Source organism: Alosa sapidissima, chromosome 9, assembly GCF_018492685.1.
Source record: "Alosa sapidissima isolate fAloSap1 chromosome 9, fAloSap1.pri, whole genome shotgun sequence".
In the NCBI taxonomy this organism is placed as follows: domain Eukaryota; kingdom Metazoa; phylum Chordata; class Actinopteri; order Clupeiformes; family Clupeidae; genus Alosa; species Alosa sapidissima.
This window is the reverse complement of record NC_055965.1, coordinates 20,290,018-20,316,130: the sequence shown is the minus strand read 5'-3', so window position 1 is coordinate 20,316,130 and position 26,113 is coordinate 20,290,018. Positions and strand designations below refer to the sequence as shown.

General features: G+C 39.8%; 2 protein-coding genes and 1 long non-coding RNA gene across 3 annotated transcripts in view; 2 read left to right on the top strand and 1 right to left on the bottom strand.

Moving 5' to 3' along the window:
- The window catches only part of LOC121718459 (B-cell receptor CD22-like), a 47,734-nt gene that overhangs the window by 9,609 nt on the left and 12,012 nt on the right, over positions 1-26,113 (top strand). The window contains exons 4-7 of the mRNA XM_042103473.1: positions 19,844-20,086; positions 21,262-21,606; positions 21,795-22,043; positions 22,244-22,513. Of these exons, the coding sequence (XP_041959407.1) occupies positions 19,844-20,086; positions 21,262-21,606; positions 21,795-22,043; positions 22,244-22,513 (1,107 nt within the window). The remainder of the gene's footprint in view (positions 1-19,843; positions 20,087-21,261; positions 21,607-21,794; positions 22,044-22,243; positions 22,514-26,113) is intronic.
- Positions 1,719-9,486, top strand: LOC121717904 (B-cell receptor CD22-like). Its single transcript, XM_042102620.1, has 8 exons — positions 1,719-1,821; positions 2,486-2,552; positions 5,771-6,025; positions 6,174-6,467; positions 6,626-6,707; positions 6,854-6,908; positions 7,390-7,676; positions 9,291-9,486. The coding sequence occupies exons 2-8, from the start codon at positions 2,498-2,500 to the stop codon at positions 9,400-9,402; spliced, it is 1,140 nt and encodes a 379-aa protein (XP_041958554.1). The 5' UTR covers positions 1,719-1,821; positions 2,486-2,497; the 3' UTR covers positions 9,403-9,486.
- On the bottom strand, positions 12,164-13,470 carry LOC121717921. The gene is made up of 3 exons (XR_006033818.1): positions 13,272-13,470; positions 12,589-12,674; positions 12,164-12,279 (listed from the first exon to the last, which is right to left on the bottom strand). It is a non-coding gene; the product is annotated as an uncharacterized LOC121717921 (long non-coding RNA).

Sequence of the window (26,113 nt, the reverse complement as noted above, 5' to 3'; positions counted from 1 at the left end):
TACATTACAGTACATGCTTGAGCTGAAATCTTATATGGGCAAATACATCCAGTAATCTAATTTCTAATTTCTGCTGTATGTTTCAAGTTCCACACTTACAGGTTACATTTATCTGTACTGCTGAAGAATTGTGTTGCGAGAATCATATTCTCAGCTACGCAGTAATATAGACCAGCTCTGCTCAGAGTTGATGTCGATAAGGCTGTAATTCTGACTCGATCCAATTGTGAAGACCAATATGATTCAAGGATCTTGTAGTACCAGGTTTACAGTAGGTATGCATTTTGTGTCATTGACCTCCTGTTATGGTATACTTTAAGGATATTTGTTATTTATTATTTTTTTTGTGAAAAAGGTGAGAAGGTGCATTTGGCAATATGCAACTTCAGTTCACAGTCTGAAGGCAACTTAATATTTTGGCCTTGGTCCACATTGGAGACTTATTGAGATATGATAATACTGGCAAGACTCAGCCCTAAGTAAATATAGAGCAGGAAAGTATAAAAATGTCACCAGAAAGATATCCCTCCGTAGACATACAATGGATATAAAGAGGCTGATATCTCAAATGCAATGCTTTCACATTTTTTCTCATTCTAGTGTGGTAAACCTTGTCAAAAATCCCTATGAAACTTATTTCCCTGATTGACCAAAATTAGGGGGTCTGGCTCATTGACTAATACAAAATCCCAGCCAATCAACATGAACTCATAAACAATCCCAGCCAATCAACATGAACTCATAAACAATTCCAGCCAATCAACATGAACTCATAAACAATCCCAGCCAATGAAGACGGGGCAAGACAATAGACGTTTGGTTGTTGAGCTCAAATATGCCACATATTTCAAATATATTTGAAATGTGTGTGTGTGTGTGTGTGTGTGTGTGTGTGTGTGTTAAAGAGAGGGTGTCTGGATGTCTCTGTACACACATAAACAGGAAACTCTCACACAATAGAGCAGAAATGTGATGGAGAAAGAAGCCCAAATATATAGAAGAGGCACAAATATCATGTAGCATTGATCACCACAAAACGTACATATGCAGAGCAAATAAACGAGCAGACAGATTATTGGGAGTATTATTTATTTTATTATTTTATTTAGAGACTCTGGAGTGGGCAGGACTCAAAAGTGAGAGGAGCATAAGCTCCCCAACCACCACCACACATTCTAAAAGTTTCCAGACAGAGAACAAGAAGTTTAGCCTAGAAATCTAGACGCGCCCCTAGCGGTAGCAAATTACATTTGCTGCCAGGGCTAGTCTAGCAACTCTCCGTTGGCTTTTGAGCTCCAGAAATCGAAACTTAATCAGGCCAATGAAATCGTGTATAGAGTCGTTAGGTGGGCTTAACATAATGATTGATGGCAGAGTTGCAACGGTTTGGCTTGAATTCCCTGCTACTTGAAAACAAATAAGATGGATGTTGCTGCTGGCGAACAGTGTGACACGAGTAAAGCTTTTATTAAGTTGGCAAACGTTTGAACTAGTCAACTAGCTCCGCTGGTGGGAAACGCATGGGACTCATAGCGCTGCCGCTGTCCTATTGCATGCAGAGGGAATTTGAAATTGCACTTGTTTAATCGTCCATGGTAAGTACAGTGGGGAGTCTGGAGAGTGAGAGAGTGAGTGAGTGAGTGTGTGAGTGAGTGCGTGAGTGAGTGAGTGGAGCAACATATGCAGCTGCTCTTCTGTAGAAAGGCCTCACACACACACACACACACACACACACACACACACACACACACACTTGCTTAAGAAGTTTCCATATAGACAGAACAACAGAACAACTCTCTCTCTCCCTCTCAGCAAACACAAGTAAGTGCAATATTTTACTTCTTTAGTTGGTTATTAAAAAAACATCTTTAGATGGTTATTTAAAAACAACAACAACAAAATCATTTACAAAATGAAACCGGTATATTCTTTCCTCGTTCTAGTTTTGAAAGATAAGAATGTGACAGCTTCTCTAGACTCTCCTGTTCTTAATCTACCCCACTAAGAGTGTAAAGATAGTAAGATGGATCGATCATAGTGTGTTAGCATTACCCTCTTAATGTCAATTTGCAACCATCATCAGTGTAACTGTGTTCTTTCCAATGGGTGATGGTAGCATAGTGGTTAACGAATTGGGCTAGCATGTACTGTAGCAGCCAGAAAGGTTGTGGGTTCAATTCCCGGCTTCCACTGGTGTGCCCTTGAGCAAGGCACTTAACCCTGAGTTGTTCTGGGGACAATTGATAAAAAGTGTCTGCTAAAATGAATGAATGTAAATGTCCCTAAAACTCTCACACAATAGTGCAGGCCTATGTGAGAGTGTGTGTAAAAGAATGGGACATTTTGTAATTGTGGCCGTGTAGTTTCCTGTCTGCTTAACTTACATGAACATTTGACCACATTGCTACAGTACACTTTGCTACACTGCTGTCGCTGGAGCTGATGATGTTGAAATATTACAAAATATTTAGTCTTTTTTTTAAAGGTTGATGCAGCCATGGCAACCACAAAAGGCCCTGTGATTCTCACTGCAGCCTTCTGCCTGTTATCAGGTAATCCTTCCCTGTATTTATATTTTTATTTCTTAGGCCTGCTGCAGACTGCCCGCACGGCGTGAGTGTGGCGTGTCTGTTGCATGTCAGTGGTGTGGCAGCTGTGTGGCGTTTTCTGTCTCTATTCACACAAGAAACGTGTCCGACACGGCGCTGCGACGGCCCCTCTGCCTATAGACCCTTTCAAGAGAGTTCCATTATCAGCATCATAGTTGGCCCCACAAGACTTCCTTTTTAACATTCCATATGTTATCTTAATGCAGAGGAAGTAGATTGGGGCCCAAATAGAATGTTCAAGCATTGTTTTTGTTTACCTTGTTGAAAGGGTCTATTAAAACATCTGTTCACTGTCTATTTTGAATTACGTTTGGCTGACACATTTTGTTAGTGGGTTCCTCCAGAGAGGAACAACAGATGAAAAAGGTTTGGATTGGACTGAGCGTACCAGTGGTAGAACGGTTGCGAGGTAGCATACAGTATGCCTGTATGAGAGCATTCAAGTATGTGGAAGCAGAACCGGAGAATACTTTGTAGGCAAGCATTAGAGACTTGAATTTGATGCGAGCGGCCATAGGTAGTCAGTGTGGCTGGATGAGCAGTGGGGTAACGTGCCCTTTTGGGTTGGTTGTAGACCAGGCACGCTGCTGCGTTCTGGATCATCTGAAGGGGTTTCACTGTGCAGGCTGGGAGACCTGTCATGAGGGCATTACAGTAGTTGAGTCGTGAGATGACTATGGCCTGTACTAGGAGTTGGGTAGCATCTTGAGTCAAGTAAGTCCTGATTTTCCATATGTTGTAGAGTGCGAAACGGCATGACCGGGTGACTGAAGCAACATGATCAGAGAAGGCATGACACCTGACACACCAAATTTCTTGCAAATAGTAGGTTTAGCTGGGAGGACCAGCAGTTTAGTTTTTGAGAGGTTTAGGTGGAGGTGATGTGCCTTCATCCATGTCGATATGTCTGAAAGGCAATCAGAAATCCAGCTGAAGTTTACTGTCGTATAGATGTAGCAAACCATGTTCAATCTTTCTGCCAATTAACATTAGCCTACTATAACTTCATTGAGTAGGCTACAGTATGCCAAAATCCGATGTTGATCCGTCATCACTGCACCCTCGATTGACATTTACCACAGTTGCCTAAATATGTGCGGATTATTTGAACTTTTTTGAACACAGATCCGCTGAGCACGCAAAATACATCATTCAATCTCTATGAACAAAATTCTCGCTTGACCCCCAGGCAAACGCACTGAGACCAGGTCGGGGGCCCCCTAGCGGCTCGGGGCTCCAAGCAGTTGCTTGGTTTGCCTGTTGACAAGGTGCGCCTCTGGGATTTATAGTAGGGCTGTTAAGCTCTTAAAATAAGGACGATCTTGCTTTTTATGAAAGAAGCATGAAACTTTCAGGGTTTGTTCTTGATGACCTAAGCTTTAATTTAAGATCTGGAGGCATTCTCAGTTTGACCTCTGAGGTCAGATAGAGGTCACTGACCTATGTAATATGTTGTGACATTACAGGTGAATGGGGTAAAAAAAATTTTTTTTTATGTTTAAATAACACAAATTTATATTTTAATGTTTAAATATGCAAATTAGGCCTTATCTAATTAAAAATGCACTAATTTGCATACATTTTAAAAAACAAAATCAGAGTCTTGAGGGCCTTTTCTTCTTTCTAAGTTGGTTACACTGGTGCTGCAGTGAAGTTTTGTGTCCAAAGTTTGAAAAGCAACATTGAAAATCAAGAGCTTGGATCGAACCAGCCTTCCTTTCTGAAATACAAGGGGCAAGCACAGTGGGGACATCCGAGGTGGATGTCGGACAGAGGTGGAAAAAGTACGAAAATATTGTACTCAAGTAAAAGTACCAATACTTTTTTTTACTCAAGTAACGGATGGGATTTTTGATGTAGTACAATACTTCACTCAAAATGTAATCAAGTAAAATTTAACATACCGATTTTATAAACTACTTAAAAAATACAAAATACACAGAAAAACTACTCAATACAGTAACGTGAGTAAATGTATTTCGTTACTTTCCACCTCTGGATACAGACCCACTTGGCTGCAGTGGAGTAGGTGGAGGTGTGGCGTAGGCGTAGCCACTGTTTTTCTCATAGACTGTAAGTAGTCTCACCTCCACTCACATCTCCAGCCAGATCCATGTATCCCATCAGGAAGACATGGTGTCATGGTTATCTATGGTTGTCATGGTTATCTATCACAACAATGTGAGACTGACTGAAGCTTCACTGCAGCACCAGCGTTCTGATCCCTGCTCCTTACCACCGGAAGCAAACAGCTTGCACGTAGAGCACCCAGGTGTATAGGTGTGGCACAAGACTTTTATCACAACGTTATTGTCTGCCCAATTCGCTTTATTCACCCGGCGGCCAGATTGAAGCTACAGGGTACACGTGCAATCACACTTCAGTCCAACAGATGGTGGTAATGCACTCTGTTGGCAAACTGCCAAAAAAGCTCACAGAAAAAGCTGGACTGAAAAGTGATGGCAAGTGTACCTTGTACCCTCGTTCTGGCCGCCGGGTGAATAAGGCCAATAGATCCCAATCCTGTACCAAGTTATGTTATACATGTCCACACACTTCTTGTTGATGCTTATTGATGTTGATCGAGTCCCACTGCCCACACAAGGTTAAGCAGCTTTGATGTGTAGTAAGGATTTCCCACAATGCACTACATCCCATCACAGCTAGTAGGTCCTGGCAGATCTTCAGCTGTGAAATGTCCTGCAGCAGTGATGCTTTAACCTCTCTATCATGTGACTAGGTGTCCTTGGTCAGCACGACTACAGTGCAACATATTCCTCCAGCACCTGTGGTTTAAAGGGGTCATTTGTGGACATCCCCTGCACTTACTCATATCCAGGCAATCAGCCAGTCAGAGAGGCATACTGGTTCATCGAATGGAGTGGGAGTGAACCATATTATTTAAATGAGGATTCCAGATATCAGGGGCGTGTGGAATATCTTGGGGATAAAGTGAACAACTGCACCCTACGAATCAAGGACCTGAGAGAGAGTGACGCTAAGGAAAAGTACATTTAGGTGTATAATTGATTTAGAAAAGAACAAATTCGCTGGACCTGAGGTCTCTCTGACACTTACAGGTTAGTATTGTGGAAAAATAATTTTTGATGTAAAAGTATTTTGTTTGTTGTATTTAAGTAATAACATCCTTTTGCACACAGATCTTCATGTAACAGTAAATCCAGCAACAGTAAAAGAGGGAGACAAAATGACACTGACCTGCAACACCACCTGCAGTCTGAGTAACAACCCCACCTACATCTGGTACAGGAACTCACAGCCTGTTAATAATCTACACACACCTGACAACAGGCTGGTTATAGACTCAGTCAGCACTGAAGATGCAGGCAAATACTCCTGCACTGTTCAGGGACATGAGATTCACAGTTCACCTGAAATGACTCAGGATATCAGATGTATGTGAGATTCATACCATCTTTTTTATAGCATCTTAGAAGACATCAAGTCATTAATGAAATCACACAGTAACTTAGAGCAACATATATAAGGTAAAAGAGAACTGAAGAGGTTGCTGATCCAATTATCATGTTCCCCATCTATTAGACTCCCCCAGGAACACCTCAGTATCAGTCAGCCCCTCTGGTGAACTTCATGAGGGTGACTCAGTGACTCATGAGGGTGACTCAGTGACTCTGACCTGCAGCAGTGATGCCGACCAACCAGTGCACAGCTACACCTGGTACAGGAAGACCGGATATGAAACAGTTCTTCAGGACACAAGGAGAATCCTTAACTTCACTCTTAACCGCTTATCTGGTGTGGATGGACTTTATCACTGTGAGGTGCAAAATGAGGTCGGCTCGGAGAACTCAACCAGAGTCAGGGTCTTCTTGCCAGGTCCAGAGCACTTTCTTATTTTCACTTCCAACTGTAGATAGTCTCTGTAGAGTGTTGGTGATTTTGGAAACCTTGTGAAACCGTTTCGTCTTCCCTGAATTTCCTTATTTAGAAACTTTTGCAATACAAAACAATGTTTTTCTAAATGTTCTCTTTAGATCCTGGTTTGCCCAAAGAAATCCTGTTTATTGCTTTGGGGGGCATAGTAGCTCTCTTGTTGGTGGCCATTGTGTGCTGGAGGCAAGTCATACTTTCGTATCAGTTTACTATGAATCACCACTTTTTTACAGAATAAAACATATATTGAATATCTATCTATATGTCTAGCTATTCTGTGTCTGCACACAATATTTTAAATTTTGTTTGTGTTTTGGAATGTACAGTAGGAGACAGAAGATTCAATCAACAAAAACCTCAAGGAGCACACACAGCAACACACAGGTAAACACTGATTATTCAAATGTGTCCCAACTAAATGTAGCACCATAATATGATTACTCCACATGTAATATCTTTACAGATGATCAGAAACAAACTGCGTCGGGGCATCAGTATCCAAAGTTTGGAGTGCTGGCCCTGGATGAAATTAAAATGACCTCCAGCCTCTTTCCCAAAATAAGATGAGACAGTGTTTTGTTTTTGGTTCAATTTTGTACAGTTCCTAGTGAAAAGGGCATTAATACACAAGTTAGCAATCAGAGATACAGTACATAGACATCATGTAAAAGGAAAGAAATTCACAGGTCAGCCTACACTGATGCACTGAAAAGAAAACCCAATGCATAGGCATGCAAAACTAAAAACACATAAATGGCCCTCAGGTAATCTCCTCTGGCTCCTGCCAAAAATGTTTGGACTGTTAGACTAGTCACCCTAACAGAGTAAACTACCATGTTATTGCTTATTGTGTGGTCTTTCACAGGGACACTCTGATCCTGTCTATGGCAACATCTCCACAATCCCCATGGTCTCTGAACAGAAAGTTCCTGCAGATCGCAAAGATGATGATGAAGAAGATGATGATGTCCAATACGCCAGTGTCCAGATTAAGCCCAAAAAACAGCAAGAAGTGCCCAGTCAGGACGAGGACGTCCAGTTCAGCAAATCCAAACCAGAGTCTACAATCCCTGAGCCACCTCTGTCTGGCACATCACAGGAGGAGACCCAGTACGCCTCAGTGAATCTGCAGGGACTCAGTGCTGCCACCCAGTGAGTATTTACTGCTATTACAGGAACATTTTACACAGCAGAGATGACATGAGTTATTCTGAGCCACTACTGCATTATACTAGGGTATGTTGTATTTTCACAAATGCTGGCAGAAAATGTGAAAGAATGAATATGGCTGGGAGTTTAACATTCTTAATAGTTTGTTTTATATGGTAAAACCTGACCCGCAGCATAGGCTATCTGTCATTTAAAGTTTTTCACAATTGCTAAAATACTAAACTCCATTCTCTAAATCAAATTCTCAGTTGCCTGAACACATGTCTTGAATCAATCCTTTGGCTAAACCGTAAAATGAAACACAATTTGCAGATCTCATAGACTGTTTTTTGCAAAACACTAAACACATTCTCATGTCATAAGACACATTTTGCATTGTAATGCACTTGTGATGCATAATGGTAACCACAAGTGGCAAAAGGTAAACACAAAGAAAGCACAAATGTCATATATTAATTAAACACAACTAGTAAACCACACGCGTGTTTCAAATTATGTGACACAACCGAAATAAGCTAGTTCAGAGTGTAAACAGGTTGCTGAACAGTGCAGGCTCATATCAACAATGGACAGATACTATACTGTAGACTGCAATGTACTTCACAATACTAAAATGCCTGTATTTTCCGGTATACAGTTTTTCACAATTGCTAAAACACATCTTTTAAAAACCTTCAACCCTTTTCTCAGAACAGTAAACACAACCCCCCCCCCCCCCCCCACACCTCAATACTTTATGTTTACTGGATTTACAGTAAATGTTGAATCCACTTATTGTTATGCAATCGTTGCTTTGCTTTGTTTTGTTTTGTTCTTTAGATGCAAAATGCATTTACTGTATTGTAAACAATGCAAATTTCTCCTGGAGCTATATGAGCAGGAACACTGTGTTTTCCATTTTTTGATGTCTAATAACTGCTCAGTAGTGTTTTAATTTTGACCTCTTTGTGAGATCATCTGATAACAGTGTTTGATTTTGAGCACAGGTACAACTGTTTTGAGAGATTGTTCAGTTTTGCAGATGTTGAGGTTTTGTGAATGTAGTTTGAGATTTGGGGTTTGTGTTTACAGTTTTGAGAAAAGGGTGGAAGGTTTCAATTCAGCAATTATGAAAAACTGTAAAGACCAGGCATGCTGCAGCATTCTGAATCAATTGTAACTATGTCACTACACAAGAAGGCAGGGCAGCTAACAGTGAATTTCAACAGTCCAGTTTGGAGATAACCATGGCCTAATCAAAAAGTTGTATGGAATCTTGTGTCATATAAGGTCTGATCTTCATAATGTTGTAAAGGACAATGATTTTGCAATTGAGGCTACATGCTCAGAGAAGTTAAGTCGGTCATCAATTTTGATGCCCAAGTTACGTGCAGAGTAACTGATGCCCAAGGGATCAGTGAAGATGACTCAAGCTGGGTGTTAATCTGAAAAAAAAAACAGAAAGGTTTTTTAGAGATTAAGCTGAAGGTGCCGATCTTTCGTCCAGACTGAAATATCCTTAGGCATAATCCATACAGGAATCCGATGAGAAATGGTAGTCCTCAGTTTCACTTGAAAAGCTGCCACTGACTGAGATGTTCCCTTTCCACAGAACAGCAGAGGTGGAATCTGTGATCTACAGCAACATCAATACACATTCCAAACCATAACAGCAAGACACCATGGTTTGAGTAAGAAGCCCAAACTACAACAAGAGACTACAGCCTGATATCAAGATTGTCTGATGATTAGTGATGCAGTGATGTGTAATATTTAAGTAATAAGAGCACATAAAAGTAATATTTATGTATTATTTGACACCTCAGTGTGTTTTTATCTCTTGACTAGTACTTTGTAAATCACATTTCTCAAGATCGTTACTGTAATTTCCTGTCTACTAACCAAGGTTTATCCATACATTTTGCAAAAAATTCTTCCACTATGAGGTTAGTACACAGCTAATTCTAATCAACTGGAAAAGTGACAAATATGCTTGGACAAAGACTGGTGGTTATCTTGTCCCCATGGGGGATGGTAAGTGGCCAAACAAATCCATAAGAACCACTGTTGAAGAGTAACAGAAAAAGGTATCATCTTAGTGTCACCAAGTCCCCCCAAAAATTTAAAAATGACCTCTGCTAATAGATTATGTAGAAGGCATGCCAGATAAAAGACTTACTAGCATCATCCCGCTAGGCTAACACACTGTAGGAGAAGTTATGTGTAGATGACCTCACATTCTCCTCCAGGTTGTGAGAATGTGTCTACCTCTGTTTCTGGCATACACTAAACGCCCCTGCGGCACATGTGTGCTTCTGACACTACAATGTAGCTTGAGTGTCAGGGTATCTGTTCTGCTCATTATATTTAGTTGCAATCTTCACATCAATGTGAACGCAAACAGTCAACTGGCACTCTTTGTCCATACTTATACTAAACCATGCATGTGTGGCAAGAGCAGCATTTTCAAGTGACTACACCACTCTGGGAATTGCACACAGACGAATGTTAACTTTAGTAGTACCAGGTTCAAGAAGGCACACAAGTTTGTTTTACTCAGTGCCGGAGATATGGTTCCATCCATAAATAGATTTTTTATTAATAAATAATTACTACAAACCAAAACACATAGACATGAGACCAATAGTTTTTACAAACACAAAACAAACAAAAGACAGAGATAGAAGGATACCTGATGCTTACTGGTGGGGAGGCAGATCACCGTAGGCCGGGTGGGAAGCCTTACATGTCTTGTACGTGTCTAAGCTCTTTCTGTCCAGCAGTCATGGCATAACAAATCAGGTTTCATGCTGTGTTTTAGGCATAGCTTATCCCCAAACCCCCCTGTTCCCTTCTGTGAGGAGCTTCCTCGCAGAAGTTCTAGTTCTGATTTAGACTCTATATTATTCTCAATTATCAAGCATTGAGATGCAGCCCTCCTGGCCCGGATCCCTTCAAAACAAATTTAAGTACAGAGAACTTCCTTGCTTATGCACCTGTGCAAATGTGTAGCGTTGTGTTACGAAGGGTTAATTTAGGGGGGATGATTATGCTGAATGATAACTTTGGTGATGGATGCATTTATCTCCTACAATGGGTTTTTCACATGGCCTTCCTAAAAAGACTATCAAACAGCTTTCAGGTGATACAAAATGCAACGGCTAAGGTTCTTACGAAAACTAAAAGAACTGACCACATTACTCCAATTCTTAAGTCCCTGCACTGGCTTCCAGTAAGTCACAGTATTTTAAAGCACTACTTTATTTATTTATTTATTTATTTGTTTATAAGCAAGGACCTAAACACCTCTCAGACGTGCTTCAGCAGTCCACACCAGGGCTTGAAAACAAAATAATCTTTCAATCGCTCCGCTCACTGTAAACCCCAACAGGTTCAATGAACTCAAAATATTTGATGAAACTGATTACCTCAAAATATTTAGCTATGTTAAAAAATATTTTAAGTAATTTCTACTTAAAATGAGACTTTTTTTTAATGCTCAAAATCTTTAAGGACAAGGATAAAATTAAAAAGAATAATGTGAGAAATAGATGTGTTAAGTTATTGTTACATTAGTCAGACAAGCTCTTAAGACTCCAAATCTTTGAGAAAATGAACAACATTAAAACAAATAATTTCAACATTTTAAGTAATTACTACTCTAAACTAGAAGTTATTCACACTCATTATTTTAGGAAGTTGATGAACTGAAACATAATAATTTGACAAACAAACATTTTAAGTAATCACTACTTAAATCATTGATAAGTTCAATGAACCTGATCATTTGAAACCATTGTTAAAACTAACAAAATTGACACTGGAAATGGAGTTGATGTTTTTAAGTTATCACTCCTAATAATATATTCATGTTATCACCATGACTCATTCAGTTTCTCAGACCTAACCATTGTCACTTCATTCTCTTACATGTATATTTTTAAGTTGACTTCACTCTATTGAAACACATTTTTTGACTGTTTGTTTACTATTTACCTCAAAATCAAAACTATTTTATTTGTATGATTCAAATAAAAAACTACTCAAAAGACAGTTTCAATGCAGATTCCATTTATTTAAGAATTCCATTAGAATTCTAACAGAACAACATCCCCAGCAATGCGGTTAATACAGAAAATCAAAGAAATAATAACCTTTTACCACTTCAACAAAGGTAATAATACTCAAATAACAAAATAATAGGCCAACATAAATAAAAGCGAAAAGCTCCATTGCTTGCTTGAGTATTAACATGCTGGCAGTACCAACCATGAGATTTGGAAAACAGACTGCTTACTCATCCATCATCAGCAATTTATTTTTAAGGCTAAGCAGCAGTCTAGGAGGTAACCGCTTCAGGTCTTCCAAACCCATTATTAAATGTGTAGATCAATTGCTGTGGATAATCGAGATGAAGTGCATAAATTAAGCCAAATAGCAAAATTAACGTCTCTGTCAACTCTGCTATATCACACACAACAATACCTCCGTCAAGAACTATATAATGGATAGCAGGACCAAACTTCACAAGGGAGTCTGTATCACCCGAGACAGTGAGAATAGCTACAGCTGCATCCGAGAAGTCTGGCAGGTCAATTTCTTCTGCCTGAAGAACATGACAGTAATTAGTTAATGAGTAGAGTAGTCAATGAAAAACACTACATGTGTATTTAATATAATATGAAATACCAGTGAATGAAAAGTTCAGGTAAAATTCCCAAATATGACATTCTTGGTGAATTACTGTAGTATGATTTAATTGCTATTCTGGTGGCTAGGAAGATGGTTGTGGTTGTTGTCTTTTGGCTGCAAGGTAGTATCAGAGAGGGCTAAATAGAAATAGAGATATATAGAGAAGACAAAGTAAAAAAAGAAAGAGTGAAAGAGAGGACACACAATTTAATCAAAAACTTACATTCCAGGTCTTAAAAAATCCATCTTCCCACGGGAAGATGGGAAGGGCCTGCAGAGTAATTTTCCTTCTGCTGTTGACATTGACGTCTTAAAAAGACAGAGGGTAAATGGGATATAAAAGATTGTGGGGTAATGGGAAGACAAATCAGCAGAATATTAATCCTATGCACATATTAAATAAGACTTTAGTACAGGTGACATGTAAATACAAGATTCACTCCTTCACGCTCCTGATATGCTCTCTCTTTCTATGAAATTGTGAGAGATGAATGTTCAGTGCATTAATAGACTGGAATGAGCAAATGCATGAGTGGTGTATGCATGGTAATGGGCTGACCCTTGAAAACTGACTGTGATTTAACTAATAATGGCAAAGTAACTGAGCCTGTGTCTCGGAAGAGGTGTCACATGACCTGCATAGCCAACACATTTTGAAAATGCCACATAAAATAAGTCTAAGGTGTCATCCCTTTTTTGATACAAAAACATCACTCAACCCCATGCCTTTGTGTATCCCTGTGGAGAGATGCAAAGGGATAACATTAGGCTAGGCTATTCTCATTGGTAAATAAATGCTTACAAAATATCACTATTAACTGTAAACTATAAACTTATAATAATATAGGCTACACGTTGGCTACATTGTGACACTAGTAAATGGAGGACAAGTAAGTTATCACTTACCATGGTGTGATGGTGGTTCCTTGCACAGAACTGAAAACATGTCACACAGCCATCTGGTCCTGAGGGGAAAAATATTATGAACAGTATTATTTCACTTTTTTGCACAAAAGTCAGTCAGACAGTCTCTTCATCTCTCTCTGTATAGGCAGGCCTATCAGTCAGACGTTGCCATTGATCATGCTTAGGCTATTGTCAGTAAGTTCGGAGCTACAACTTGGCTTCCTATCTGTGTTAACAAAAATGGAATTGACGTCAATATAAGACATATGCTACTGCTGCAGGGTTATTCTTCAACTATGGTACTCTTTGACCTGGTAATTTTCAGAAAGTGTAACATCTTTCAGTAAAAATCTTTTTGCATGGTTTAATTATCTACTCTTTCTAGAAACTTGCCCTAATAGTGGCTGTAAAGATTTCACTTGAATAATATATATTTTTGACATTTTATTCCAAAAGTCTAACTGTCATTTCCAGTATAAGTATATAAGTATATATACTCTTTTGATCCCGAGGGAAATTTGGTCTCTGCATTTATCCCAATCCGTGAATTAGTGAAACACACTCAGTACACAGTGAACACACAGTGAGGTGAAGCACACACTAATCCCGATGCAGTGAGCTGCCTGCTACAGCCACACTCGGGGAGCAGTGAGGGGTTAGGTGCCTTGCTCAAGGGCACTTCAGCCGTTCCTACTGGTCGGGTTTCGAACCAGCAACCCTCTGTTTACAAGTCCGAAGCCCTAACCAGTAGGCCACTTTTTTAATAGTAGGCCACGACTGCCCAATCACACATTTCCAAAACACAACAAAACGTGTGTTTTCAAGCAAAAATAACATCTACTGTTCCAAATGTATTTTATTAAATATTACACATATCAGCCAAAATATTAAATGTATTAATTTTCCAGAAATGCATGTTGTATTATTTTTATATGTTTAACTTAAAATGTGTGTTGTGATGGAAATGACAAAGTGTGTTGGAGATGACATACATAGGCCTAGACAAATTTAAGATTTAAAAGCATTAAGATTTAAAACAAAAAACAATGCATCCCTGCCATATGTTATGTAATTATGATGTTTTTTTTTTTCTACTAGATTCTTTAGTAGGCCTACTATGAAGCAAATAAAGTGTGTGTTTAGGGCAATGCCATTTTCACCACCAAAAACAAAAAAGTAGTAAATATTTTTTAGTTTTTTCCTATTTCTTTCAAGGACAAGAAAAGTATCATATTGAAGAATTACCCTGCAGTGTTACTTTGCATTACATCTAGCAGCTAATGCGAACCATATAGCGTTTGGCAGCTAGGTAGGCTACTAATAAAATGTTTAAAAGTGCGCTGCCTGTTTGTGCGTGTCATGTGTTTGAACTCCAACTTATGAAACGTTGCTTTGGTGTCTAACCTGCGCGGCCAAAGTAGGCTAGGCCACACCAGAAACGGTTGATAAAGGATCTTTGGTAGCCTAATGCTAAACCATACTGTTTGTTTGTCCAGTTTCCACTGTGCAACAACAACAGACTGGCTGGCTGACAGCTCAGACAACAAACTTTAGTTAACTCGCTAAAACATGCAGCTAGACCGCAAAAGGTCTCTCTTACATAGCCTACACTTTAGCTGAGGTTTGCCCGCTGGAAGACGGTACACAAATAAATAAACAAAGTACACCTACATTAAGGCGCGTTCTTACCTTTGTCTGATGATGATTGGTGGATCATCTCACTGATTGCTTGCAGCTTGCCTGCCTACATCCGGGTGCGCAGCAGTCCTTGCAAACAATTAGTCTTAGGCCTACGATGTCAAAGTGTATCAATTTACAACTGCCACAATCGATCGTAGACTAGTTCATTCACCATTAATTGGGATTTCCGATTCTTTTATTGGTTTATGTTGGTTTGTGTAGGTTATTAGGTTATTTGCCATGTTGATATGAACCTAACCAATGAAGTTGCACGTCTTTATTACGTCAGACGTAATTCCAAAAATATTTACAATATCCATCTCACATACCATGCAGACTGCTGCTGACTGTAGCCTATATTCTATGATAAATAGAAGTTCGTATCAAAATTTGCAGACACAATATATTATCTTCACAGGCCTACATTACAAACATCATTTCCAAATCAATTTCACTGTGTGAGCAGGCCTAAGCCTTTAAGATCCCAACTGAAATGGCATACTGCCTAGGGCCATTTATAGGGGGGTGTTTAAGCCTACATGTGTCTTTGGTCCTGTGTGGAGTTATCGGTGTTGTTGACTGATGTGTGCATATCATTTCTATTATTGAAATAAATAATTATTTTATGTTGTATTTTTTCTGGGTATAACTTATTCCATTTACTAAGTTGGTTCCTAACTCTAAAAGTAAGTCTTTCCATATCCAAGATGTTTTCTATTGTGCTATGCCACTTACACAAATCTGGGGCTTTTTCTTGTTTCCATCCCCTTGTTAGTTGTTTTATTGCAGATATACGTACTATATTAAACAATTTTTTATATTTAGGTTCTATTTTCTTGGACAGGCTTATACCTAAAAGGTTTTCTAATGTTAAGGTCTGTCGCAACTCAAAAATATGTTTTATTGCTTTATCAAATTCCTTCCAAAATGTTTTTAGTACTGGGCATAAGAAAAAAATATGACTATAATTTGCGTTTTGCTCTCCACAGCTTCTCCAACAACTAGTCCCTAACGGCTGAGATTTCCCTGAGATACGGCTGAGATACAGTATACTGTTGAAGTAGGTCTACCTTTTTTTAATCTAGGTGGTCTGTGCGCTTTTTATATTGGTTAAGTGGTTCTTGGTCCGAAAAAGTTTGATAAACACTGCACTATACCATCCATGTAGCATCCAGAATGTTGCTCTGTGTACGGGAACTTCCATTGTTCTACTGCACAAATGTAAATATATAGTTGCAAGAAACATTATAAGAAACATTATACTTTTAGGGGACAGAGATAAAGAGAGGGATAGAGAGAGACAGAGAGCGATAGAGAGAAAGACAGACAGAGATAAAAAGAGAGCAAGAGAGAGAGGGGGGGGTATTTCTTCTTTCCTTGTTGTTTTCCCATGGTGGCTGATGGGCAAATGTAGAAAGTGGTACCAGTGGTACAGCGCTAGGTAGAATGGTGTTAATGATTGCTATATTGTTACCTCAGTGAAACCGTGAAACTTTAAAAGTGAAACTTTATTCAATCGATAGGATTAGAGTTAGGGTTAGGGTTAGGGTTGGGATTAGGGTTAGAGGTTAGGATTAGGGTTAGGGTTAGGGTTAGGGTTCATATGTCATGACAGTGTCATATGTTCATGACAGTATGTCGATACTGTCAAGTAAAGTGTTACCTTCATTTGTCACACACCAGGATGAAAAGCATAAAATAAACTCTGCATCAGTGTTTTCAGTTCTTCTTTCCACTGACACTGATGGTCATTTTCACACCCTCGCTAGCAGCCTTTAGTAATCATGCAAGGTCAATACCGCAAATACCAAGAAACATTGACCTCCACAAAACTTACACAGACCAAATAACCAAGCAAAAAGTAAATAAGAGTAATTATTTATTTATTTATTTATTTATTATTGAGAGTTATGTTTGTGTCTGGAGAAGGCTGCGATGGGGAGGACTCTAAAGTGAGAGGAACAGAAGCTGCAGAGAGAAAAGCTCACCAACCGCCATCACACATTCTAACAGTTTCAAGACAGAACAAGAAGTGACCACTTTAGCCCATCACCATAACAACCAGCCAACTGAGACAACCACAATCTCACACTCAGGACAAAAAGATGATGATGTCAGATTTATAAAGTTTTTTTTTGGAATTGGAATGTAGCCTTATTATTTTTAATGTATACATGTAATGTTAACTAGTAAACCTAGTTGAATGGTCCAGCTAGTACGATGTAATACAGTAAGTAAAGTAAAATTCCAGAATTGAATTGAAACTGGCTCTTAAATTCCAATTCAATTCTTGAATTTCACTTGCATTTCAATTGAGGTAGCAAACAGGAAGCAGAATTGCAATTCGAATTGTGCACAACCCTGGTACAGTGGGGAGTCTGGAGCAGCTGCTCTTCTGTAGAAAGGCCTCAGTTCACACTGACCACAGATAAGACAAAAAAAGAAGCACAGTCGCCGCATCAGCTTTAACAGCCACCCCCCCCCCCCTCTCTCTCTCTCACACACACACACATACACACACACACGTATATATTTTCATCACTTGCTTACGAAGTTTTCGTTTAGACAGAGCGGTTGTTCCTCTCCCTCTCAGCAAACACAAGTAAGTGCAATATTTTACTTCTTTAGTCAATTTAGTTATTTAAAAACAACGAAAACAACAACAGTCCAAAATGAAACAGGTATATTTATTCCTCATTCTAGTTTTGAAAGATAAGAATGTGACAGCTTCTCTAGACTCTCCTGTTCTTAATCTATACCCCACTAACAGTGTAAAGATAGCAAGGTGGATCCAACAAAGTGTGTTAGTATTATCCTCCCCTTTATATAATATGCAGAATGATAACTGATTTGCATACAGATGAGTGCATGGTAATGCTGACTAATGAAAGAGAACTAACTTTACTCTGGCTGACCAATGACAGTGTTTGTATAACCTTCTTCATGCCATTTTGCAAGCATCTTCAGTTAACTGTGTTCTTTCCATCATGCCTAAAACTGTTGCACAGTATAGCACTGCAGGCCTATGTGAGAGAGTAGCCTATGTGTAAAAGAATGTGACATTGTCTAATTGTGAGAGTATAATAGGCTCACCCTACTCATACACTATATGAGCTAGAAGCAGTTTCCTGTCTGCTTAACATACATGAACATGTGACCACATTACTACACTTCCCAGCACTGCTGCCACTAGAGCTGATGATGCTGAAATATCATAAGTCTCCCAATTCAGTAATCATTTGCATATAGGAAATGCATGACTGGTGTTCTGCTACTTTGTAAATCTTTTTAAAAAATGTTGGTGTTTGTGATATGGAGATTACTATAGCATCACGCAAGAGGGCTGGATTTTTTCTGTCTGTTTTGTTAAACAAAGTATGTTCATGCATATTGCTATGATATTTATTTCTTTACTTATTTCATGTTTGCATTTGGCTGAAGTTATCTTTATGGTTATGCAAACCTGTATAGCCTATCATATGAAAAATGCAAACAAATCAGAAAAATAGCATTAAACATATAAGATATGAAGAGTTTGATGTGTTTGAAATGTGTTAATGCACTCCTCAGCCCGTTCTGTTTTGCATAAGGGGAAGTAGTGGGTTGCCCCCTGCATCAGCATGTTTGTTTCTGCTCATGTTTGGTTCTGTCACCGCATTCATAACACTGAAGGCAACATTAGCAGATAACTTATGTGTTAGTGAGAATGTTTGAGTGAGTGCTTTTACAAATGGCACATTTTGGAGCTGGTTTTGAAAATAAGTAATAAGTGTAGGTGTAAGGAATATGTGTAAGGAATAAGTTCTTCACTTACCTATTTTGATCGCTGCCCAATTTCCATGCAGATTTATATTAAATTCAATTCTGGTAAGACTACCTTGTTCATGGTAAACTTGTACAAGCTCCCTGCTGCATAAAAAAGTATGTACTACAGTAGATTTCAGTTCTTGCCTCTATTAATATGAAATCTTTTTCATTACTATATCCACAGTCTTGTCTTTTTTAAAGGTTGATGCAGCCATGGCAACCACAAAAGGCCCTGTGATTCTCACTGCAGCCTTCTGCCTTTTATCAGGTAATCCTGCCTTATATTTATATTATTACTGTATATCTTAGGGCTGAGTCTTGAAGGCCTTCTCTTCTCTAAGTTAGTTTACAATGTGCATCAAAACCAAAATGTAAACGAGATGATCTCTTCATAAAGTGCTGAAGCAGCATATGGCTGTGTGACTAATCTCAAAGGGATCATATATCCACAGTGTTACTGTTTACAAGGTTATGAGCAGCTATGAGGTGTAGTACACATTTCCCACAATGCACTTCACCCCATTACAGCCAGTAACTGCTGCCAAATCTGAATAAGGCAGATCTTCAGTTGTGAAAGGTCCAGCAGCAGTGATGCTTTAACCTTTTTTATCATGTGACCAGGTGTCCTTGGTCAGGGCATCTACAGTGTGACATATCAGTCTACCAGCATCTGTGGATTAAAGGGGTCATTTGTGGACATTCTCTGCACTTACTCGTATCCAGGGAATCTAAAACTCAAAGAAACATTCTGGTACATCAAAATGACGACTGGGACAAAAGACACAGATGACTTGAGTCCGGATTCCAGATATCAGGGGCGTGTGGAATATCTTGGTGATAAAGTGAACGATTGCACTCTACGAATCAAGAATCTGACAGACAGTGACACTGAGGAAAAATACAGATTCAGGTTTATAACCAATGACCCAGTAGGGAAATACTCTGGATCTGAGGTCTCTCTGTTACTTACAGGTTAGTACCGTGGAAACTAAATGTTAAATGTAAAAGAATTTTGTTTGTTGCAGTAAAGTAATAGCTTAATTTTCCTATATGACAATAATGACTTTTAGTCCTATTGCACGCAGACCTTCATGTAACAGTAAATCCAGCAACAGTGAGGGAGGGCGACAGAGTGACACTGACCTGCAGCACCACCTGCAGTCTGAGTAACAACCTCACCTACATCTGGTACAGGAACACACAGCCTCTGAGTAACATACACACAACCAGCAGCAACACCCTGTCCATACCCTCATTTAGAACAGAGGATAATGCCAATTACTCCTGTGCTGTAAGAGGACATGAGGCTCAGCCATCACCATCTGTTTGTAAGTTCTGGTTACTTGCATTTTTTGTCGTCATTTTGTTGGCACATTTGAAACTGAGAAAGGGTAGTATACAAGTATGTGACGTGTCATTTTACAATAAATAGCAAATGTTTTCCCCTTACGTTCAAGTCAAGTCAAGGTCTCTTTATTGTCCCCAAGGGGCAATTATTTGCACAGCCAGCAGACAGATATAAGGACAAAACACACAACAATACGTAAAAACATAAAGCCAAAAAAATACCCGAGTATCTAAAACATAATAATAAATAATAAATAGTTAAAACAGTCCTGGCAGACTGTTTAATGGAAATGGAAGTCGGGATAAAAGAGTTTCTGAGTCTTTTTTTACCTGCATCTGGGCATGGAGTATTTACGGCCTGAGGGGAGTAGCTTAAACTGGCAGGACAGGGGATGGCTATGGTCAGCTGCAATAGATTGGACCACCTAGGGTCAGCTGCAATAGATTGGACCACCTAGGGTCAGCTGCAATAGATTGGGCCTTCTTTGCCCCTCTGTTGGAGTAGGTGTGAGAGAGAGTGGGGAAGTTGATGCCTGCAATCTTGCTACATTTCCTGACGATACTCTGCAGTCGATTTTTGTTTTTTATGGACAGAGAACCAAACCAGCAGATAAAACAGAAGGTTAAAACAGACTCAATAAAACAGGAATAAAACATTCTCATAAAAATAGTGGGGTCAATGTTAAAATTCCTCAGTTTGCGCTGATGGGCTTTGGCACAAACAACATCAGTGTGTGAATCAAAGCATAGCTTGCTGCTTATGTTATCAAATTGTTATGTGATTAGGTCTCCTGTTGTGAAAAGTCCAGTAGCAGTAATGCTTTATCCTTTATTTGATATGTGACTAGGTGTCCTGTTGTGAACCTTTATTTGATATGTGACTAGGTGTCCTGTTGTGAAAAGCCCAGTAGGAGTAATGCTTTAACCTTTATTTGATACAGCGGGGAAAATAAGTATTGAACACGTCAACATTCCACTTTTTTACTCATAACTCTACTTAGGGACATTAATGTTTGGATTTTTTTATATGTGTGGATTACCTAAGTTAATACTAATGTCTGTAGAAAATGTCATGCAAATAGCCTCACTGGAAGTATACTTACTGAAAAAAATGTTGACGTGTTCAATACTTATTTTCCCCGCTGTATGTGACTAGTTGTCCAGAGTTGGCAAGACTACAATGTGACGTATTCCTCTACCAGCATCTGTGGTTTAAAGGGGTCATTTGTGGACATCCCCTGCACTTACTCGTATCCCAGCAATCGTCAAATAAGAGAAACATTCTGGCACATCAATTGGTTTCCTGATACACCAACAGACTTGAGTCTGGATTCCAGATATCAGGGGCGTGTGGAATATCTTGGGGATCACACAAATAACTGCACCCTACGAATCAAGGATCTGAGCGAGAGTGACATTAAGGGAAAATACAGATTCAGGTTGAGAACCGATGACCCAAAAGAAACATTCTCTGGATCCGAGGTCTCTCTGTCTCTCACAGGTAATTCATATTTCAATTTTAAAAAATGAATTTACATATAAAAGAATTTTCTCTGTGGGAGTATGAAGTAACAACTTCATTGTATCTGTCCTGTTCGCACTACACACATTATTCGTCAGTTAGATGTGCAGTACATAATGCATTTTGATTTATGGAAATAACAATACTGCACATCCTTTTGCGATTAGATCTTCATGTAACAGTGAGTCGAGAATTTGTGTCAGCGGGAGAGAAGGTGACACTGACCTGCAGCAGCATCTGCAGTCTGAGTAACAACCCCACCTACATCTGGTACAAGAACTCACAGCCTCATAAACACACAGCAGATAACAGGCTGGCAAAAGACTCCGTCAGCGCTGAAGATGCAGGTGAATACTCCTGTGCTGTTCAGGGACATGAGATTCACAGTTCACCTGCACAGACTCTCAGTGTCAGATGTAAGTATTTGATATTCAGAATTTATTTTCCCTGATGAAAATGTATAGATAAGCATGGCATGTGGAAGAATATGAGGACCATTGCATGACAGTCAACTGAATATATTTTACTGTGAAAAAGAGTTATATTTGTCCGTTAAGCCTTTTTTTGTGAGTCACAAAAGAGGGACTTTTATTCTGAAATGAAATATTTTTGACAGATGGCCCAAGACACACGTTAGCATCAGTCCATCCCTCTGGTGACCTGGTGGAGGGCAGCTCAGTGACTCTGACCTGCAGCAGTGATGCCAACCCACCAGCACACCGATACGCCTGGTATAAGGAAACTGGAAATCAATCTTCACAAGTTGGATCAAGTCAGAATTACAGCCTTGCGGACATCAACTCTGGACAGAGTGGACGCTATTACTGCGTGGCAGAGAACGTGATCGGACAGAACAGATCTTCAGTGGTGGAGCTAAATGTAAAATGTAACTGCTGGACTCTTGTGGTTGGGGGCATTATTGGAGGTTTGCTGGCTGGCCTTGTGACTGGGGCTCTATTTGGAGCTATGGTCTACAAGAGAATGTAAGTAGTTCTGTGTATGATGATCCCTTTCAACTCATATGTGTGTTAATATGAGTCATATTAGTTCTTTTCAACAGCTCATATGTGTGTTAATATGAGTCATATTAGTTCTTTTCAACAGCTCATATGTATGTTAAAGGAGAATTCCGGTGTGATATTGACCTAAAGTGTATCGAAACATGATACCGAGTGTGAACGTATGTCTCATAGCCCATCTCGGCTTGTCCCCTGCACTCCAAAATCTGGCGCTAGTTAGCCGATGCTACCAACATCTTTTTCAATAGTGGTGCTTCGGCATCGGGCTAGCCATGCAAATAAATCACTGTTTTACACCCATTTACGAGGCTCAATGTATCTCCACACTTCATTGGTAGACTTCCGAGGGCCCTGACATTTAAAACGAGACATTGAGAACTTTGAAAAAGCACTGGTAGTTTACTTACAAGACGATTTATACAGACAGTATCTTCACGAAGTTTAGCGTTTGCAGCCATCTTGAATTTAGTCACGATAAGTCGAGCAACGAGTAAGAATGAACAGCTATGATAAGGGATCAGATTCCAAAAATAATTCAGTGGAAATGCATGGATTCCAGTTGCTGCTACTGGAAGAAACTGGAATCCATGCATTTCCACTGAATTATTTTTGGAATCTGATCCCTTATCATACCTGTTCATTCTTACTCGTTGCTCGACTTATCGTGACTAAATTCAAGATGGCTGCAAACGTTAAACTTTGTGAAGATACTGTCTGTATAAATCGTCTTGTAAGTAAACTACCAGTGCTTTTTCAAAGTTCTCAATGTCTCGTTTTAAATGTCAGGGCCCTAGGAAGTCTACCAATGAAGTGTGGAGATACATTGAGCCTCGTAAATGGGTGTAAAACAGTGATTTATTTGCATGGCTAGCCCGATGCCGAAGCACCACTACTGAAAAAGTTGTTGGTAGCATCGGCTAACTAGCGCCAGATTTTGGAGTGCAGGGGACAAGTCGAGATGGGCTATGAGACATACGTTCACACTCGGTATCATGTTTCAATACACTTTAGGTCAATATCACACCGGAATTCTCCTTTAATATGAGTCATATTAGTTCTTTTCAACAGCTCGTGTGTGTTAATATGAGTCATATTAGTTCTTTTCAACAGCTCATATGTGTGTTAATATGAGTCATATTAGTTCTTTTCAACAGCTCGTGTGTGTTAATATGAGTCATATTAGTTCTTTTCAACAGCTCATATGTGTGTTAATATGAGTCATATTAGTTCTTGGTTGTCCTGTGTTTGGAACTGCAGTTTGTTACTGAGAAACTGAAGAGTGTGTAGATTGCGATTAAGAGTGTTTAATCAAATTTCACCCTTCAGGACACAAGCCAGAGAGGGGAGAGGTTCCTCCACTGCAGAAATGAGAGGCACCACCGCTGGATCACGGGTAACGGTGGAACTGTATCCTGTTTTCTTTACGTTGTGAAATACGGCTAATATATGGCATGCGGTTTTGTGATGTTTTGCTAATGTTTTGCTAAGGCTCTGTAAGTGTTATTGATCAGTGTGTGCAAACAGCTCAGGTTGCAGTGCTCCTCTTAATACTTTATTGTTGTTGTAGGACTCAAGTAATGACACCTACACAGCTCTGAACCCTAGGACCATATCCCCGGAATATGACACTCTTGCAGTAAGTTCATGTCTCTCATTGTTCAGTAAGATGGCTATGGCTTTGACATTGATTGCTATTGGACGAGAGCTACTGTATTTAATGATTTGAGATAACCTCAGATTCTTCACAGCTAATAACTGTGAACTGTGAATCACTCAGCATTTGGAAATCAATTGTCTGACGTTTACGTTCCAAATCAAGAGAACAGTGATTGCATAACGTCACACGTCTAATTGAGAAATGTCAGTAAATGGAGAATAAATCTTCAAATTAACATGTTAAGTGAAGACAGGCGAATATACAAATTATGGTTATTCCAAATTGCACCATCTAGCATACAGCATGTCCAGCCATATTCTGCTGATGCCACATGCACAGGTTCTCAATAGAGAAGTGATGAGTTCTATCTGACATGTCCATGAATATGAGTCTATTTGTTGTTTTGCGCCAAATAATGTAAAAAATAATGTTTGGGTATTTTTTTTTCCATTACATTTCTTTCATGTGTGTTGCTCTCAGAATCTGAAGGTCTCAGCTGATGGCGCCACCTACACCCCTGCAGCTTCAGTCCCAACTGAGCTTCCAGACTACGAGAACTAAGGCAAGACAGAATTACCTCAGAGCGAGAGGTAATGCCCCCACCTACCCACACACACACTGCACACACACACACACACAGTCACTGCTTCACTCCCCTCCCGCCCACACACACATCTTCTGTCATCACTCACATACATCATACATACAGTACTCTGCTTGCAATAGTAAGTCCCTTCACCATACTTGCAGTACACTGCCCCCCCTCTCCCCTACATACACAGCACATTATTTCATCAGGAAGCTTCTCCAACACACATCCCCAACATACTTACAGCACACTGCACCCCCCCCCCCCCTCAATACACAGCACATTGTCTCATGAGGAAGCTTCTCCAACACACATATTGCACACTGCCCTCTCCCCACATACACAGCACACTATCCCATCTCCCCTGTCATCCCCCCAACACACACACCAAGACCCCTGGCAGTTGGGTTAGCCCCTTGAGCCGTGGATCTGCCCAAGGTTTCTTCCTTGGTAAGGGAGTTTTTTCCTTGCCCCTGTTGCTCTTGGGTGCTCCTTGTTGGTGCCCCCCCATCCCAATCCTCCCCCACCTTCTTATGCAGCCCTTGCCACTTAATCTACTAAACCCCTCTTCTACTGCACTTTTTACCCCCCCATAATTTAACTGCATTTCTTACTTCCAGTAACTATATGCATGTGACATCCTTGTATCCGCCCCAGCTGTGGTGCAACTGGCTGGGGCACCTGCACCGTACGCCGGCGACCCGGGTTCGATTCCCGCCCCGTGGTCCTTTCCGGATCCCACCCCTGCTCTCTCCCATTCGCTTCCTGTCACTCTCCACTGTCACTATCATTAAAGGCATAAAAAGGCCAAAAAAATATATACTTTAAAACTTCCTTGTATCCTTGTATCTTTGAGAGAGAGAGAGCGAGAGAGAAACTGAGCTGGAGACTCTGCATCAGATAAAGCTGAAGTGTTATGACTGGAGATACTTACACACAGCTGCACTCTGAAACCCATTATTTTCAATGGCTTGTGCACACAAGAACTGGTTGCCTCTGCTCCGAGTTGGACTTTGACTGTGGCACGCTATAAATAATATATAATAAATCATATATAATATAAATAATAAAGCTATAAAGACCCAAAAATCTTTGGGTCATTGGCTCATCCAAGCGCAATCTAGTGGCGAGCGCACGTCCTTGAAAATGTGTGCTCTCCTTTAATCTGATGAGTGGGAACTGTTGCTGTTCCCTTGTTCACTCAGCAGAGGGCGCTGAAGG

Coding starts and splice junctions, on each gene's coding strand:
- LOC121717904 (XM_042102620.1), top strand. CDS start 2,498: ATGGCAACCACAAAAGGCCCTGTGATTCTCACTGCAGCCTTCTGCCTG. Junction 6,468..6,625: donor AGTCAGGGTCTTCTTGCCAG/GTCCAGAGCACT, acceptor TGTTCTCTTTAG/ATCCTGGTTTGCCCAAAGAA. Junction 6,708..6,853: donor GTGGCCATTGTGTGCTGGAG/GCAAGTCATACT, acceptor AATGTACAGTAG/GAGACAGAAGATTCAATCAA.